General features: G+C 59.3%; 2 protein-coding genes and 1 pseudogene across 4 annotated transcripts; all 3 read right to left on the bottom strand.

The window, feature by feature from the left end:
• Window positions 1-1,742: 1,742 nt before the first annotated feature.
• LOC135292583 (zinc finger protein 22-like) lies at window positions 1,743-5,934 on the bottom strand. 2 transcript variants are annotated; one of them, XM_064406749.1, is made up of 4 exons: window positions 5,618-5,934; window positions 3,973-4,240; window positions 3,474-3,552; window positions 1,743-3,366 (listed from the first exon to the last, which is right to left on the bottom strand). In XM_064406749.1, the coding sequence occupies exons 3-4, from the start codon at window positions 3,477-3,479 to the stop codon at window positions 3,010-3,012; spliced, it is 363 nt and encodes a 120-aa protein (XP_064262819.1). In that variant the 5' UTR covers window positions 3,480-3,552; window positions 3,973-4,240; window positions 5,618-5,934; the 3' UTR covers window positions 1,743-3,009. The 2 variants fall into 2 exon arrangements, with proteins under 2 accessions (XP_064262819.1, XP_064262818.1); XM_064406748.1 differs by having other exon boundaries at window positions 1,743-3,552.
• On the bottom strand, window positions 5,705-17,485 carry LOC135292542 (zinc finger protein 850-like; annotated as a pseudogene).
• On the bottom strand, window positions 11,280-14,562 carry LOC135292586 (zinc finger protein 22-like). 2 transcript variants are annotated; one of them, XM_064406754.1, is made up of 3 exons: window positions 12,825-14,562; window positions 12,327-12,405; window positions 11,281-12,219 (listed from the first exon to the last, which is right to left on the bottom strand). In XM_064406754.1, the coding sequence occupies exons 2-3, from the start codon at window positions 12,330-12,332 to the stop codon at window positions 11,863-11,865; spliced, it is 363 nt and encodes a 120-aa protein (XP_064262824.1). In that variant the 5' UTR covers window positions 12,333-12,405; window positions 12,825-14,562; the 3' UTR covers window positions 11,281-11,862. The 2 variants fall into 2 exon arrangements, with proteins under 2 accessions (XP_064262823.1, XP_064262824.1); XM_064406753.1 differs by having other exon boundaries at window positions 11,280-12,405.
• Window positions 17,486-17,740: the final 255 nt, after the last annotated feature.

Raw genomic sequence — 17,740 nt, 5'->3', positions numbered from 1 at the left:
GTGGGCAGGGTTGTGCAAATAGCTCAGCGATTATTGCGCTGCGCTTTGTAGGAAACCCTGAGAGCCCCACCATGGATGGGCTGGGGGCTTGGGGCCCCCCAATAATTTTGGGTCCTCCTTCCCCCAGAGCCACAGAGAATCACTCCGGGGGAAAAGTTTTTGGGACCCCCTAAAGTTTGGGGATCCCACCCCCAAACACCCTCAGGACCCTCAAAATCTGCCCAGGACCCCCCATTTAACCCTTGCCAGGGGTCTCTGGAGACCCTGAACCTTCCCCTCCCCACCCTGGGGTGTCTCTGGGGGCCCCATATACTCCTCCCTGGGGATGATTTTTGGGGTGGGCCTGGGCCTGGGGACCCCCCTGCAGAGCTCAGTACCTGCCGGGACTGGGCAGTGGGGCCTGGGGTTGACATCCCGGGGCCATGGGGGGAGTTCCAGGGGCATCCCAGGGGGCTCTGGTGCTCGGTACCTGAGCACAAAGCCCAGGCTGGGGATCCCCAGTGAGTCTGGGGTCTGGTGTTGCTGCTTGCAGGAGTGCAAGGAATCTCTGGCAGGTCCAGGGCGTCCTCGGTGCTCGGTCCCGGAGCTCGGAGCCCGGTCCAGGCAGTCCCGGTGTCCGGTCCCAGAGCTCAGAGCTCGCTCTGGCTGCTTGGGAAGATTTGGGGTCCCCAAAGTCCCCTGAGACAGCAAGTGGATTTAAGATCCCCAGGTGAAGGGTGGAGCCACCCCACACTTTGTGCTGTCCCCAGATCTCTGCCACACCCCGAGGGGGGTTCTCCCTTTGTCTGCCCCCATCTTGGGGACATGCCAATGTGTCACCGCCCTTTGTCCCCCCCGTCCTGATCACAATCCTGATGCCACATGAGCGCTGATCCCGTTAAGAGCCTTTGCCCAGGATGGAGGAGGTGACACTATGGCCAGCCCCCCAACCCACACTGTCCTTGTCACCAGCTGCTGCTCGGGTATCAGACTGGCCGTGGCTGTGCAGCTCACCAGGGACCCCCAGAAGCAAAACCTGGGTGAGAGGGGTGTCCCCAAATGTCCCCAAGGCAGCGAGGATGAGGGGGGACACACTAGGCGGGAAGGGGTGGACATGCTGGAGTTCTCTTCAACTCCTTAAGGGAGAACCAGGATTATTCCCAGCATGGGATTTTGGGATCCCTGATGGATTTTTGGGGTTTTTGGCATCCCTAAACCTGGCGGGCATGTGGAACCTGTCCTGTGGGATTCCCATGGCGTTTTTGGGATCCCTGGGTGAATTCTCAGGATCCCTGATGAATTTTCAGGGTCACTGACTGATTTTTGTGGTTGCAGTCCTGGCCACCATGAGGGACCTGTTGCAGCAGGGGCCACTGGAGGCGCCAGCTGGGGCCACCCTTGGGGACAGCCTGAGGATCCTATGGCTCAATGTCACCAGTGACAGCCCCGTGGCCGAGTGCCTGGGGGGACTTCCAGGGGGATGTGTGGACATCATGGGTGAGGAATTTTGGGGGATTTTGGGGTGGTTTGAAGTGGGACACACAGCAAGGGGAATGGACTCAAAATGGAGGGGGAAGGACTCAAAATCAGAGGACAAAGGGAGTTGTGGGATGTCACAGGGTGTCACAGAGTGTCTGGCATAACTCTACCTGTGCCAGGGTGGGTGCAGACACTCAGCACCAGGAGCAGCCACGGGAACATCCTGAGGGACACGGGGACACTCTGCAGGACACGGAGAGACCCTGCAGGACACGACCCCAAGACCTCAGGGATTTTGGCCCTGCCAGGGGTGGGGGCAGGGACATAGGGAGACAGACAGGGACATACAGAAGGGGCCAGGGACACATAGGGGCAGGACAGGGACACAAAGAGGGGTGACAGGGAGCCATGATGGTGGATGAGGATATACAGAGGGGAGGGGACACAATGCCACCAGGAGACACATCTGAGGACAATGTCACCACACCCGTGTGGATGCTGCCACCAGGACACCTCTGGTGACACCCAGTGCAGGGCAACACGACCCCCCAGGTGACACAGACCTTTGCAACGCACCCAGGGGAAGCTGAGGTCCCCTAAGTGTGGTGGTCCTGGGACACCCTGATGGTTGTCACTTGCTTCCGGGCCACTTGTCACCAGCTGAATAATGTCCCCACCCTGCCCTGATGGGTGGTGACATTCCGCTGGGACACCGCAGTGGTGACATTGGGGATGTGGTGGCAGGAACTGCATCAGGCTGTGCCTTGCCAAGGCTGAGATGAAGGTGCTGGCAGCACTGTAGTGGCACAGGTGGTGGCACTGATGCTGTCCCATTCCACGTCCCCATGCATGTTTCCCATGTTCCCATCCATGTCTGTGTTCCACCATGTCCCACAAGTTCCCGTGTATGTCTATGTCTGCCCATGGCCTCACCCATGTCATTGTCTCCCACATGCCCCTGTCCATGCCTTAGTTCAACGCGTTTATTTTTACCCCAGTTTCAGGGCTCTCAAAGGCATGAACAGAAACCTTTTCCTTTCAAGGCCAAAACAAAATGATTTATGTGTCCCTGCAGGCAGAGCATCAACATGCTTGAATAGGCTTGAAAGAACCTTTTTTGGAGAGGTCTCCACGCCACTGTTTCCAAAACTGAGGGTTTTGCCCCAGTCCATCCCCATCTGGCTGTGGAATATGCCTGTGGGCCAGAGAGAATTAAAATGATGGATTTATGTTGGAGAAGACCTCCAAGGCCATCCAGTGTTGCTTAAGGCCACGAGAAGATGCAAAAAGAGAGATTTTTCTGGGCTCAGAAGTCGACAAATCAGCTCTACAAAATGGATTTTGGATGTTGGTCTGTGGATGTGTGCAGGTGCCCATGGAGAGCTAGGAGGATGTGGAGCCCCCAGCCAGGTGTCTTCCCAACAGGAATCACCAGCACCATGGATCACTGGGGATCACTGGGGATCATCCAGGGTGGATCCGCCCATGGGGGATGGAGCTGGAGCAGCGCACAAAGCTCTTCCTGCACTCGGGGCACTCGCAGGGCTTCCCTTAGTGGTGGCTCCGTTGATGGTGGGACAAGGCTGAGCTGTGCTGGAATCTCTTCCCACACTCCCCACACTCATAGGGCGTCTCCCCGGTGTGGATGCGCCGGTGGCTGGTGAGGTGGGTGTTGCGCTGGAAGCCCTTCCCGCAGTCGGGGCAGAGGAAAGGCCTCTCATCTGTGTGAGTGCGCAGGTGCAGGAGGAGAGTGGAGCTGGTCTTAAACGTCTTCCAGCATTTGTCACACTCGTAGGGCCTTTCCCCAGTGTGGATGCGCCGGTGCCTGACGAGGGTAGAGTTGTTCTTGAAGCTGCTCCCACAGTCAGGGCAGCAGAAGGGCCTGTCATCTGTGTGAATCTGCTGGTGCTGGAGGAGATGAGAGCTGGTCTGAAACCTCTTCCTGCATTGATCACACTTGTAGGGTTTCTCCCCATTATGGATTCTCTGCATGGGGGGATCCACTTCCTCCTCACCTGCATGGGGCTCCCAGGCCATCTTCCTCTTCCTCACGGCCTCCTCCTCCATCGCAACAAGTTTTGGAAATGGCAAATCCTGGTTTGAATGGAAAACAAGGGCTGAGTGAGTTGGGTTTGATGGTCCCGCTGCCCAAGTGCAGCTGGAGAAGTCAGCGCCCCTTTCAGCCTTGGGGGGCCCTTACCCCGCTCATGCCCAGCCTCCCCCATCCCTCCAGCCAGCCCGTTCGTCCCCCGCCTCCGGGATCGCCCCTCTGCGCTCTCCCCGCTCCGGGGCTCCCGCCTTCCCCCGGCTCTCCCGGGCATCCCCAAAGCCGAGATCGCCCCTGTGCCCGCCGCTACCGGCCGATCGCCACGTGGAACCCCCCAAGGATTCCTCCAGGTGAAATTTCCGGCTCGGCTCTGGGCTCCGGCTCGATCCAAACATTTCCTGCCCCACAAAAAAAACCTTCCCGGGGACCCCCGCTGGAGTTGTGTCGAGCTCCCCCTCCGCGCTCACCTGCGGCTCCCCGAGGGGCGATGCAGCAGGAGCCGGGGCAGCTGCAGCCTGAGCAGTGTGGGAAGGCCGGGAAACCAGCGTGGTTCTGCAGCTCCTCTTCCTTCCACTCCTCCTCTCCCTCCTCGTCCTGTCCCTCCTCTTCCTCCCGCTGCTGCTCAGCTCCCAGCCCGGCCTGGGCAGCGCCGACACCCAAAAGCAGCCACACTCTACCCTTGGGGCTTCCAAAGCAGCCCCACCTTGCGATGCACAACGGGCGATACTGGGAGCACTGAGAACGATAGTGAGAATACCAGGAGAGATCCTGATAGCACTGGGAAGGAACTGGGAGGGCTTTCCCTGCCAGTGCTGCTCTTACTGGGAGCACTGGGAGGGAGCTGAAAGCAAACAGCGCCCGGACGGGGCTACAGCTGGCAGTGGGCAGGGCCAAAGCGAAGTATTTGCATAACCACAAGTTATTTGTGCTTATACAAATACAGGAGCGATCGCGCGCTGGGATTGATTTGCCACAGCAGCGCGGGGTTTCCTTGGTGTGTCAGGGCCGGGGGGGCCGGAGTGATGGCGGCGGCGTCTGGTGAGAGGGGACAGGGAGCGGGAATGGGATTGAGAATGGGAATATGGGAGCGGGACAGGGAATACGGAAACAGCAGCCACAGAGAGAATACGGGATGGGGATTCGTGCTGCAGAGTGCCCAGGCGAAACCCAGCAGGGGCTGTGAGCTCTGCAGCTGGGCCTCCCCTGGGCTGCTGCGGCCCAGGGCCCGGAGCCGGGAGCTGCAGCCTTGCTCCTGCCTCAGGAACAGGAGCCTCCTCCAGGCCCATGGCCCCTCCGTGGCCCCAGCATGAGGGAGGGCTCTGAGCCACAGCGGCTGCTGGCAGGAGGGGCTGCTCCGGCCAGCTGGGGGCCTCTGAGAAATGCCCAAAGCCTTGTGCTCTCTGCAGCTGGCCAAGGACAGCAGCAGGGCTGAACGGTTCGTGTGGCACAGCCAGCCCCAGCTGGGGAGCCCTCAGGGCCCCGTGCCAGAGGCGACCCTCGGGAATGGGACAGGGACTGGGAATATGGGACTGGGTAATGGAACCCAGACTGAGAATATAGGACAGGGACTGGGAATGACACTGGGAATGAGATCTGGACTGGGATGGCAGCAGGATGAGACCGGGAGTGGGGTGACAAAGGAACAGGCTGAGGGACTGGAGTGAATCCTGGACAGGGGACATCAGGAGATCAGAAAGATGGGGATCATGGACAGGGGACACCAGGAACCAGGACAGGGGAACATGGGAACATTCCCAGGGAAGGGGCTCCTTGGTCCAGAACCTCTGGCAGGGTCTCCCAGTGCAGCTGAAGCCACTGGCCATGGGGTGACCAACGCCATGAGCAACCCCCAAGTCCTGTCCAGGAACCCTCAACTCCCTCGGACCCAGCGTCCCCCACATCCCCTGGAAGGTTCTCCCATGTCCACATCCTTGTCTTAGTTCATCATCTTTATTTTTAACACTGAATATGGGTGTTTGGAAAGACAAAGAGACATTAAAAAAAAATCCAGGCCACAGGGAGCCAGGAGGATGCGAAGCCCCCAGGCAGGTATCTTCCCAACCCAGATCACAGGCACTATGGATCACCAGGGCTCTGCCCACCAGGGCTCACCGGGGATCATCCAGCATGGATCCTCCCATGGAGAATGGAGCAGCACATGAAGCTCTTCCCGCACTCGAGGCACTCACAGGGCTGTCCTTAGGGCTGGCTCTGTTGGTGTCTAGTCAAGTGAGAGGTACTGGAGAAGCTCTTCCCACACTGCGCATACTCATAGGGCCTCTCCCCAGTGTGGATGTGCTTGACAGGGGTGCAGTACTCGCTGAAGCCCTTCCTGCAGTTTGGGCAGTGGAAGGGCCTTTCCTCTGTGTGAATGCACTGGTGTTTGAGGAGATGGCAGCAGCTCTGAAACCTCTTTTTGCATTTCTCACACTCCTAGGGCCTCTCCCCAGTGTGGATGCGCTGGTGAGTGACAAGGGTGCGGTTGTGCTTGAAGCCCTTCCCGCACTCAGGGCAGCGGAAGGGCCTCGCGTCTGTGTGACTGCCCTGGTGCTTGAGGAGATCGGACACGCTCGGAAACCTCTTTCTGCACTGATCACATTCATAGGGCCTCTCCCCAGTGTGGCTCCTCTGGTGGACAGTCAGGGTGGAGCTCTGCCTGAAGCTCTTCCCACACTCCCCACACTTGTAGGGCCTCTCCCCGGTGTGGATGCGCCGGTGGATGATGAGGTGGGAGTTGTGCTTGAAGCCAATCCCGCAGTCAGGGCAGTGGAAGGGCCTCTCATCTGTGTGAATGCGCTGGTGACTGAGGAGATGGGAGGACGTCTGAAACCGCTTCTTGCATTTATCACACTCGTAGGGCCTGTCCCCAGTGTGGATGCGCCGGTGCCTGTTGAGGGTGGAGATGCGGTTGAAGCTCTTCCCACAGTTGAGGCAGCGGAAGGGCCTCTCATCTGTGTGTGAGCGCTGGTGCACAATGAGATCACCGCTACTCAGAAACGTCTTCTTGCATTGATCGCACTCGTAGGGCCTCTCCCCAGTGTGGCTCCTCAGGTGGACAACCAGGTTGGATTTCTCGGTGAAGCCCTTCCCACACTCCTCACACTCGTAGGGCCTCTCCCCAGTGTGGAGCATCTGGTGGACGACCAGGCAGGATTTCCTCCTGAAGCTCTTCCCACATTCCGAGCACTTGTGGGGCTTCTCCCCATCCAGGGGATGGACCCCCAGATCTGAGCTCTGGCCTCCTCCCCGGTCCAGGTTGGGTCTTTCCTCCTCGGATCCCCGTGATCTGCATTTGCAGCCCCTCCTCGTGAGGGATCTCTGAGGCTTTTCCTCCCCGTTGGGTTCTTGCGCCATGGAGCCACTCAAAACAGCCTCTTCCACGAGATTCTGCTGCGGAGATTTGTCCTGCCTGGTCTCCCTCCGCAACTCCTTCCCTGGAGGAGAAAGGACAAGGAGAGGATGGGATTTGCCTCTGTGCCACAGGGAAGGGCAAGGAGATCCCCCCAGTGCATCCCCAGCAGGACAGGGTCAGCAGTGGGGCTGCCCTGCAGCCGGGGGCGTGCTGGGCTGGGAGATGGAGCAGGAGAGAGGGGGAAAGGGGCACTGACGTCCACCTCACCTGCATGGGGCTCCGGAGCCATCTTCCTCTTCCTCGTGGCCTCCTCTTCCTCCATCGGGACAATGGTTGTGTATCGGAAATTCTTGTTTGGGGGAAAAACAAGGGCTGATCACGTTGGCTTTGACAGTCCCACTGCCCAAGAAGTCAGCACAGCTGGAGAAGTCAGCGCCCCTTTCAGCCTCGGGGGGCCCTTACCCCGCTCATGCCCAGCCTCCCCCACCCCTCCAGCCAGCCCGTTCGTCCCCCGCCTCCGGGATCGCCCCTCTGCGCTCTCCCCGCTCCGGGGCTCCCGCCTTCCCCCGGCTCTCCCGGGCATCCCCAAAGCCGAGATCGCCCCTGTGCCCGCCGCTACCGGCCGATCGCCACGTGGAACCCCCACCAAGATCCCTGCAGGGGCATTTCTGGCTCGGCTTTGGGGTCCTGCACGATCCAGACATTTCCTGCCCCACAAACAACCCTCCGGGAGATCCCCCCGATGGATCTGGGGCGAGCTCCCCCTCCCCGCTCACCTGCGGCTCCCGGAGGGGGCGATGCAGCAGGAGCCGGGGCAGCTGCGGCCGGAGCGGGGAAACCGCGTGCTGTTGCTGCTGCTGCTGCTGCGCTTCCTCTTCCGTCTCTCTCTCCAGTTCCGGCTCCTATTCTTCCTTTTCCTCCTCCTCTGTCCCTCCTCTTCCTCCCGCTGCTCCTCCGCTCCCAGCCCGGCCCGGGCAGCGCCGGCACCCAAAAGCAGCCGCGCTCTGCCCTGGGGGGGCTGTGTTCCAATGCGGCCCCGCCCCGCGCGGCACTGGGAGCGATACCGAGAGCACTGGGAACGATCCTGAGAGCAGCGGGAAAGAACTGGGAGCGCTTTCCCTGCCGAGACCGCTCTTACTGGGAGCACTGGGAGGGAACTGGGAGCAAACAGCGCCCGGACGGGGCCGGCGGTGGCCGGGGAGGGCGTGGCTATGCAAATACGGCGTGAATCCCGTGCTGTGATTGGCTTATGTAAGGTGAGACCCGGACTGACGTTTGGGTGCAGTTTTGGGCGTGATTTTGTGTTGGGAGGGATGAAAGTTTGACAAGAAAATGTCACAGATATGGATGCTTGGCAGAAAGATTTTTTGAATGTAGAATCTGAAGAAGGAATAGAGACGAAAGCAAGTTTTGATATAGAAGAAAAGAATTGCTGAGGCAGTCTTACTGGATAACTGAGAAGGCAAAGGGTATGTTAATTAGAAGGGGTTTTTATGGCTTAGAGCAAAGGATAAACCCACCTCAGACAGGAAGATGTTTTACCAAGCAAAAGATTCCACAGGCAAGCAAGATGTTGCTCGTAGAAAAAAGGTCTCAGAATTTACCACTGCAAGAAAACTGAAAAACAACTTCTAGCATAAACTGTAACATGGTAACTTTTAGTGATTGGAGAATAGTAACATGAATATGGTAATTATAGTAGTTAGGATAGGCTAGAGATAAAAGTTAAGGTATAGATCAGTTCTTATGGATTAAGATGCTCAGCAGGGAAAAGTATATCCTGCATTGTAACCAAAATTAAAGGGTCTTCAGGCTGGACTCCAGCTGGAGCTGACAGCTGTAGGCACAGGCTCTGCCACCCACGACTCTGGACTGCTGTAATATATTGCATACAATAAACTACAATTTTAAGACCCTACTGGAGTCCCACATCTCTCATTCAGGCTCTTACTGTTAGACAAATATTTTATTTCGTGTTAGTTTTGGAATCGTGGGTGGTGCTAGGCAAATAAAAGTTCTCAGATGTGATTTAATGCAGTGGGTGGGCAGGGTTGTGCAAATAGCTCAGCGATTATTGCGCTGCGCTTTGTAGGAAACCCTGAGAGCCCCACCATGGATGGGCTGGGGGCTTGGGGCCCCCCAATAATTTTGGGTCCTCCCTTCCCCCAGAGCCACAGAGAATTGCTCCAGGGGAAAAGTTTTGGGGACCCCCTGAAGTTTGGGGATCCCACCCCCAAACACCCTCAGGACCCTCAAAATCTGCCCAGGACCCCCCATTTAACCCTTGCCAGGGGTCTCTGGAGACCCTGAACCTTCCCCTCCCCACCCTGGGGTGTCTCTGGGGGCCCCATATACTCCTCCCTGGGGATGATTTTTGGGGTGGGCCTGGGCCTGGGGACCCCCCTGCAGAGCTCAGTACCTGCCGGGACTGGGCAGTGGGGACTGGAGTTGACATCCCAGGGGCATGGGGGGAGTTCCAGGGGCATCCCAGGGGGCTCTGGTGCTCGGTACCTGAGCACAAAGCCCAGGCTGGGGATCCCCAGTGAGTCTGGGGTCTGGTGTTGCTGCTTGCAGGAGTGCAAGGAGTCTCTGGCAGGTCCAGGGCGTCCTTGGTGCTTGGTCCCAGAGCTCAGAGCTCGCTCTGGCTGCTTGGGAAGATTTGGGGTCCCCAAAGTCCCCTGAGACAGCAAGTGGATTTAAGATCCCCAGGTGAAGGGTGGAGCCACCCCACACTTTGTGCTGTCCCCAGATCTCTGCCACACCCCGAGGGGGGTTCTCCCTTTGTCTGCCCCCATCTTGGGGACATGCCAATGTGTCACCCCCCTTTGTCCCCCCCCGTCCTGATCACAATCCTGATGCCACATGAGCGCTGATCCCGTTAAGAGCCTTTGCCCAGGATGGAGGAGGTGACACTATGGCCAGCCCCCCAGCCCACACTGTCCTTGTCACCAGCTGCTGCTCGGGCATCAGCCTGGCCGTGGCTGTGCAGCTCACCAGGGACCCCCAGAGGCGATACCTGGGTGAGAGGGGTGTCCCCAAATGTCCCCAAGGCAGCGAGGATGAGGGGGGACACACTAGGCGGAAAGGGGTGGACATGCTGGAGTTCTCTTCAACTCCTTAAGGGAGAACCAGGATTATCCCCAGCATGGGATTTTGGGATCCCTGATGGATTTTTGGGGTTTTTGGCATCCCTAAACCTGGCTGCCATGTGGAACCTGTCCTGTGGGATTCCCATGGCGTTTTTGGGATCCCTGGTGAATTCTCAGGATCCCTGATGAATTTTCAGGGTCACTGACTGATTTTTGTGGTTGCAGTCCTGGCCACCATGAGGGACCTGTTGCAGCAGGGGCCACTGGAGGCGCCAGCCGGGGCCACCCTTGGGGACAGCCTGAGGATCCTGTGGCTCAATGTCACCAGTGACAGCCCCGTGGCCGAGTGCCTGGGGGGACTTCCAGGGGGATGCGTCGACATCATGGGTGAGGAATTTTGGGGGATTTTGGGGTGGTTTGAAGTGGGACACACAGAAAGGGGAATGGACTCAAAATGGAGGGGGAAGGACTCAAAATCAGAGGACAAAGGGAGTTGTGGGATGTCACAGGGTGTCACAGAGTGTCTGGCATAACTCTACCTGTGCCAGGGTGGGTGCAGACACTCAGCACCAGGAGCAGCCACGGGAACATCCTGAGGGACATGGGGACACTCTGCAGGACATGGAGAGACCCTGCAGGACACGACCCCAAGACCTCAGGGATTTTGGCCCTGCCAGGGGTGGGGGCAGGGACATAGGGAGACAGACAGGGACATACAGAAGGGGCCAGGGACACACAGGCCAGGACAGGGACACAAAGAGGGGTGACAGGGAGCCATGGTGGGGGATGAGGATATACAGAGGGGAGGGGACACGATGCCACCAGGAGACACATCAGAGGACAATGTCACCACACCTGTGTGGATGCTGCCACCAGGACACCTCTGGTGACACCCAGTGCAGGGCAACACGACCCCCCAGGTGACACAGACCTTTGCCCCGCACCCAGGGGCAGCTGAGGTCCCCTAAGTGCGGTGGCCCTGGGACACCCTGATGGTTGTCACTTGCTTCTGGGCCACTTGTCACCAGCTGAATAATGTCCCCACCCTGCCCTGATGAGTGGTGACATTCCGCTGGGACACCGCAGTGGTGACATTGGGGATGTGGTGGCAGAAACTGCATCAGGCTGTGCCTTGCCAAGGCTGAGATGAAGGTGCTGGCAGCACTGTAGTGGCACAGGTGGTGGCACTGATGCTGTCCCATTCCACGTCCCCATGCATGTTTCCCATGTTCCCATCTACGTCTGTGTTCCGCCATGTCCCACAAGTTCCCGTGTATGTCTATGTCTGCCCATGGCCTCACCCATGTCATTGTCTCCCACATGCCCCTGTCCATGCCTTAGTTCAACGCCTTTACTTTCACCCCAGTTTCAGGGCTCTCAAAGGGATGAACAGAAACCTTTTCCTTTCAAGGCCAAAACAAAATGATTTATGTGTCCCTGCAGGCAGAGCATCAACATGCCTGAATAGGTGGAAAGAACCTTTTTTGGAGAGGTCTCCACCCCACTGTTTCCAGAATTGAGGGTTTTGCCCCAGTCCATCCCCATCTGGCTGTGGAATATGCCTGTCGGCCAGAGAAAATTAAAATGATGGATTTATGTTGGAGAAGACCTCCAAGGCCATCCAGTGTTGCTTAAGGCCACGAGAAGATGCAAAAAGAGATTTTTCTGGGCTCAGAAGTCGACAAATCAGCTCTACAAAATGGATTTTGGATGTTGGTCTGTGGATGTGTGCAGGTGCCCATGGAGAGCCAGGAGGATGTGGAGCCCCCAGCCAGGTGTCTTCCCAACAGGAATCACCAGCACCATGGATCACTGGGGATCACTGGGGATCATCCAGGGTGGATCCGCCCATGGGGGATGGAGCTGGAGCAGCACACAAAGCTCTTCCTGCACTCGGGGCACTCGCAGGGCTTCCCTTAGTGGTGGCTCCGTTGATGGTGGGACAAGGCTGAGCTGTGCCGGAATCTCTTCCCACACTCCCCACACTCATAGGGCGTCTCCCCGGTGTGGATGCGCCGGTGGCTGGTGAGGTGGGTGTTGCGCTGGAAGCCCTTCCCGCAGTCGGGGCAGAGGAAAGGCCTCTCATCTGTGTGAGTGCGCAGGTGCAGGAGGAGAGTGGAGCTGGTCTTAAACGTCTTCCAGCATTTGTCACACTCGTAGGGCCTTTCCCCAGTGTGGATGCGCCGGTGCCTGACGAGGGTAGAGTTGTTCTTGAAGCTGCTCCCACAGTCAGGGCAGCAGAAGGGCCTGTCATCTGTGTGAATCTGCTGGTGCTGGAGGAGATGAGAGCTGGTCTGAAACCTCTTCCTGCATTGATCACACTTGTAGGGTTTCTCCCCATTATGGATTCTCTGCATGGGGGGATCCACTTCCTCCTCACCTGCATGGGGCTCCCAGGTCATCTTCCTCTTCCTCACGGCCTCCTCCTCCATCGCAACAAGTTTTGGAAATGGCAAATCCTGGTTTGAAGGGAAAACAAGGGCTGAGTGAGTTGGGTTTGATGGTCCCGCTGCCCAAGTGCAGCTGGAGAAGTCAGCGCCCCTTTCAGCCTCGGGGGGCCCTTACCCCGCTCATGCCCAGCCTCCCCCACCCCTCCAGCCAGCCCGTTCGTCCCCCGCCTCCGGGATCGCCCCTCTGCGCTCTCCCCGCTCTGGGGCTCCCGCCTTCCCCCGGCTCTCCCGGGCATCCCCAAAGCCGAGATCGCCCCTGTGCCCGCCGCTACCGGCCGATCGCCACGTGGAACCCCCCAAGGATTCTTCCAGGTGAAATTTCCGGCTCGGCTTTGGGCTCCGGCTCGATCCAAACATTTCCTGCCCCACAAAAAAACCTTCCCGGGGACCCCCGCTGGATTTGTGTCGAGCTCCCCCTCCCCGCTCACCTGCGGCTCCCCGAGGGGCGATGCAGCAGGAGCCGGGGCAGCTGCGGCCGGAGCAGTGTGGGAAGGCCGGGAAACCAGCGTGGTTCTGCAGCTCCTCTCCCTTCCACTCCTCCTCTCCCTCCTCGTCCTGTCCCTCCTCTTCCTCCCGCTGCTGCTCAGCTCCCAGCCCGGCCTGGGCAGAGCCGACACCCAAAAGCAGCCACACTCTACCCTTGGGGCTTCCAAAGCAGCCCCACCTTGCGATGCACAACGGGCGATACTGGGAGCACTGAGAACGATGGTGAGAATACCAGGAGAGATCCTGATAGCACTGGGAAGGAACTGGGAGGGCTTTCCCTGCCAGTGCTGCTCTTACTGGGAGCACTGGGAGGGAGCTGAAAGCAAACAGCGCCCGGACGGGGCTACAGCTGGCAGTGGGCAGGGCCAAAGCGAAGTATTTGCATAACCACAAGTTATTAGTGCTTATACAAATACAGGAGCGATCGCGCGCTGGGATTGATTTGCCACAGCAGCGCGGGGTTTCCTTGGTGTGTCAGGGCCGGGGGGGCCGGAGCGACGGCGGCGGCGTCTGGTGAGAGGGGACAGGGAGCGGGAATGGGATTGAGAATGGGAATATGGGAGCGGGACAGGGAATACGGAAACAGCAGCCGCAGAGAGAATACGGGATGGGGATTCGTGCTGCAGAGTGCCCAGGCGAAACCCAGCAGGGGCTGTGAGCTCTGCAGCTGGGCCTCCCCTGGGCTGCTGCGGCCCAGGGCCCGGAGCCGGGAGCTGCAGCCTTGCTCCTGCCTCAGGAACAGGAGCCTCCTCCAGGCCCATGGCCCCTCCGTGGCCCCAGCATGAGGGAGGGCTCTGAGCCACAGCGGCTGCTGGCAGGAGGGGCTGCTCCGGCCAGCTGGGGGCCTCTGAGAAATGCCCAAAGCCTTGTGCTCTCTGCAGCTGGCCAAGGACAGCAGCAGGGCTGAACGGTTCGTGTGGCACAGCCAGCCCCAGCTGGGGAGCCCTCAGGGCCCCATGCCAGAGGCGACCCTCGGGAATGGGACAGGGACTGGGAATATGGGACTGGGTAATGGAACCCAGACAGAGAATATAGGACAGGGACTGGGAATGACACTGGGAATGAGATCTGGACTGGGATGGCAGCAGGATGAGACCGGGAGTGGGGTGACAAAGGAACAGGCTGAGGGACTGGAGTGAATCCTGGACAGGGGACATCAGGAGATCAGAAAGACGGGGATCGTGGACAGGGGACACCAGGAACCAGGACAGGGGAACATGGGAACATTCCCAGGGAAGGGGCTCCTTGGTCCAGAACCTCTGGCAGGGTCTCCCAGTGCAGCTGAAGCCACTGGCCATGGGGTGACCAACGCCATGAGCAACCCCCAAGTCCTGTCCAGGAACCCTCAACTCCCTCGGACCCAGCGTCCCCCACATCCCCTGGAAGGTCCTCCCATGTCCACATCCTTGTCTTAGTTCATCATCTTTATTTTTAACACTGAATATGGGTGTTTGGAAAGACAAAGAGACATTAAAAAAAAATCCAGGCCACAGGGAGCCAGGAGGATGCGAAGCCCCCAGGCAGGTATCTTCCCAACCCAGATCACAGGCATTATGGATCACCAGGGCTCTGCCCACCAGGGCTCACCGGGGATCATCCAGCATGGATCCTCCCATGGAGAATGGAGCAGCACATGAAGCTCTTCCCGCACTCGAGGCACTCACAGGGCTGTCCTTAGGGCTGGCTCTGTTGGTGTCTAGTCAAGTGAGAGGTACTGGAGAAGCTCTTCCCACACTGCGCATACTCATAGGGCCTCTCCCCAGTGTGGATGTGCTTGACAGGGGTGCAGTACTCGCTGAAGCCCTTCCTGCAGGTTGGGCAGTGGAAGGGCCTTTCCTCTGTGTGAATGCACTGGTGTTTGAGGAGATGGCAGCAGCTCTGAAACCTCTTTTTGCATTTCTCACACTCCTAGGGCCTCTCCCCAGTATGGATGCGCTGGTGAGTGACAAGGGTGTAGTTGTGCTTGAAGCCCTTCCCGCACTCAGGGCAGCGGAAGGGCCTCGCGTCTGTGTGAATGCGCTGGTGACGGAGGAGATGGGAGGACGTCTGAAACCGCTTCTTGCATTTATCACACTCGTAGGGCCTGTCCCCAGTGTGGATACGCCGGTGCCTGTTGAGGGTGGAGATGCGGTTGAAGCTCTTCCCACAGTCGAGGCAGCGGAAGGGCCTCTCATCTGTGTGTGAGCGCTGGTGCACAATGAGATCACCGCTACTCAGAAACGTCTTCTTGCATTGATCGCACTCGTAGGGCCTCTCCCCAGTGTGGCTCCTCAGGTGGACAACCAGGTTGGATTTGTGGGTGAAGCCCTTCCCACACTCCTCACACTCGTAGGGCCTCTCCCCAGTGTGAAGCATCTGGTGGATGACCAGGTAGGATTTCCACCTGAAGCTCTTCCCACATTCCGAGCACTTGTGGGGCTTCTCCCCATCCTGGGGATGGACCCCCAGATCTGAGCTCTGGCCTCCTCCCCGGTCCAGGTTGGGTCTTTCCTCCTCGGATCCCCGTGATCTGCGTTTGCAGCCCCTCCTCGTGAGGGATCTCTGAGGCTTTTCCTCCCCGTTGGGTTCTTGCGCCATGGAGCCACTCAAAACAGCCTCTTCCACGAGATTCTGCTGCGGAGATTTGTCCTGCCTGGTCTCCCTCTTCAACTCCTTCCCTGGGGGAGGAAGGACAAGGAGAGGATGGGATTTGCCTCCGTGCCACAGGGAAGGGCAAGGAGATCCCCCCAGTGCATCCCCAGCAGGACAGGGTCAGCAGTGGGGTTGTGCTGCAGCCGGGGGCGTGCTGGGCTGGGAGATGGAGCAGGAGAGAGGGGGAAAGGGGCACTGACGTCCACCTCAACTGCATGGGGCTCCGGAGCCATCTTCCTCTTCCTCGTGGCCTCCTCTTCCTCCATCGGGACAATGTTTGTGTATCGGAAATTCTTGTTTGGGGGAAAAACAAGGGCTGATCACGTTGGCTTTGATAGTCCCACTGCCCAAGAAGTCAGCACAGCTGGAGAAGTCAGCGCCCCTTTCAGCCTCGGGGGGCCCTTACCCCGCTCATGCCCAGCCCCCCCCACCCCTCCAGCCAGCCCGTTCGTCCCCCGCCTCCGGGATCGCCCCTCTGCGCTCTCCCCGCTCCGGGGCTCCCGCCTTCCCCCGGCTCTCCCGGGCATCCCCAAAGCCGAGATCGCCCCTGTGCCCGCCGCTACCGGCCGATCGCCACGTGGAACCCCCCCAGGATCCTTCCAGGGCATTTCCGGCTCGGCTTTGGGGTCCTGCACGATCCAAACATTTCCTGCCCCACAAACAACCCTCCGGGAGATCCCCCCGATGGATCTGGGGCGAGCTCCCCCTCCCCGCTCACCTGCGGCTCCCGGAGGGGGCGATGCAGCAGGAGCCGGGGCAGCTGCGGCCGGAGCGGGGAAACCGCGTGCTGTTGCTGCTGCTGCTGCGCTTCCTCTTCCGACTCTCTCTCCAGTTCCGGCTCCTATTCTTCCTTTTCCTCCTCCTCTGTCCCTCCTCTCCCTCCCGCTGCTCCTCCGCTCCCAGCCCGGCCCGGGCAGCGCCGGCACCCAAAAGCAGCCGCGCTCTGCCCTGGGGGGGCTGTGTTCCAACGCGGCCCCGCCCCGCGCGTCACTGGGAGCGATCCGGAGAGCACCGGGAGGGATCCTGAGAGCAGCGGGAAGGAACTGGGAGCGCTTTCCCTGCCGGGGCCGCTCTTACTGGGAGCACTGGGAGGGAACTGGGAGCAAACAGCGCCCGGACGGGGCTGTGGCCGGCGGTGGGCGTGGCCAATACGAAGGGCGTGGTTATGCAAATAAGGGAGCGATCGCGCCCTGGGATTGGTGGGCGGGAGCAGCGCGGGGTTTGGTCGGTGACGTCAGGGCCGGGGGAGCCGGAGCGATGGCGGCGGTGTCCGGTGAGAGGGGACAGGGAGCGGGAATGGGGACAGGGAATGGGACCGGGACCGGGAGTGGGAATTGGAATACGGGTACCGGACAGGGAATATTGTAATAGATATATGGGAACGGGAGTGGGACCGTGAATAAGAGAATGGGTACATGGACTGGGAACGTGGGACAGGGACAGGGAATGAGACTTGGAATGGGATTCAGACAGGGGATGGAAGCGGAACGGTACCGGGGCCGGGGTGACACGGGAGTGGGTGGGCGAGAGGGGTGACAGCAGGGAGAGGGGACACTGGAAAGCGGGACAGAGGGACATGGGGGCAGTTCCAGGGCAGGGGGTCCTTGCTCAGCTGCCCCAGAACCTCCACCAGGGTCTCCCAGCACAGCCGGAGTCTCATGGCCTGGTGTGCCCAAAGCCCTGAGCAACCCCCAAGTCCCTCCCAGGAGCCATCAACTCCCTCGAACCCAGCATCTCCCACATCCCCAGAAGATCCCCCCCCATGCCCCCATCCTTGTCTTAGTTCGAAGTCTTTATTTTTACCCCGTTTTGGGGTGTTTTTAACGGACAAAGAGAAATGAAAAGAAATTCCACCGCATGGGGAGCTAGAAGAATGTGAAGCCCCCAGGCAGGTGTGTTCCCAACACGGAGCACTCACCACAGATCACCGGGGCTCTGCCCACCGGGGTCACTGGGGATCATCCAGGGCAGATCCTCCTGTGGGGGATGGAGATGGAGCAGTGCATGAAGCTCTTCCCACACTCAGGGCACTCACGGGGCTTCCCTTTGTGGTGGTGTTGAGTCAAGTCTGAGATCTGGCAGAAGCTCTTCCCACACTCGGGACACTCACAGGGCATGTGACATCGCAAGGAGCGGAGCTGGATGCCAGGCACCCTCCAAAGCTGCTCTCTCACTGCCCTCCAGAGATGGAGAGGAGAGAGAAAATAGAATGAAGGCTTCATGGGTT

The sequence above is a fragment of the Passer domesticus genome, unplaced genomic scaffold (assembly GCF_036417665.1).
Source record: "Passer domesticus isolate bPasDom1 unplaced genomic scaffold, bPasDom1.hap1 HAP1_SCAFFOLD_37, whole genome shotgun sequence".
Lineage (NCBI taxonomy): Eukaryota > Metazoa > Chordata > Aves > Passeriformes > Passeridae > Passer > Passer domesticus.
The sequence above is the reverse complement of the archived record's forward strand: the minus strand, read 5'-3'. Positions and strand labels throughout refer to the sequence as shown.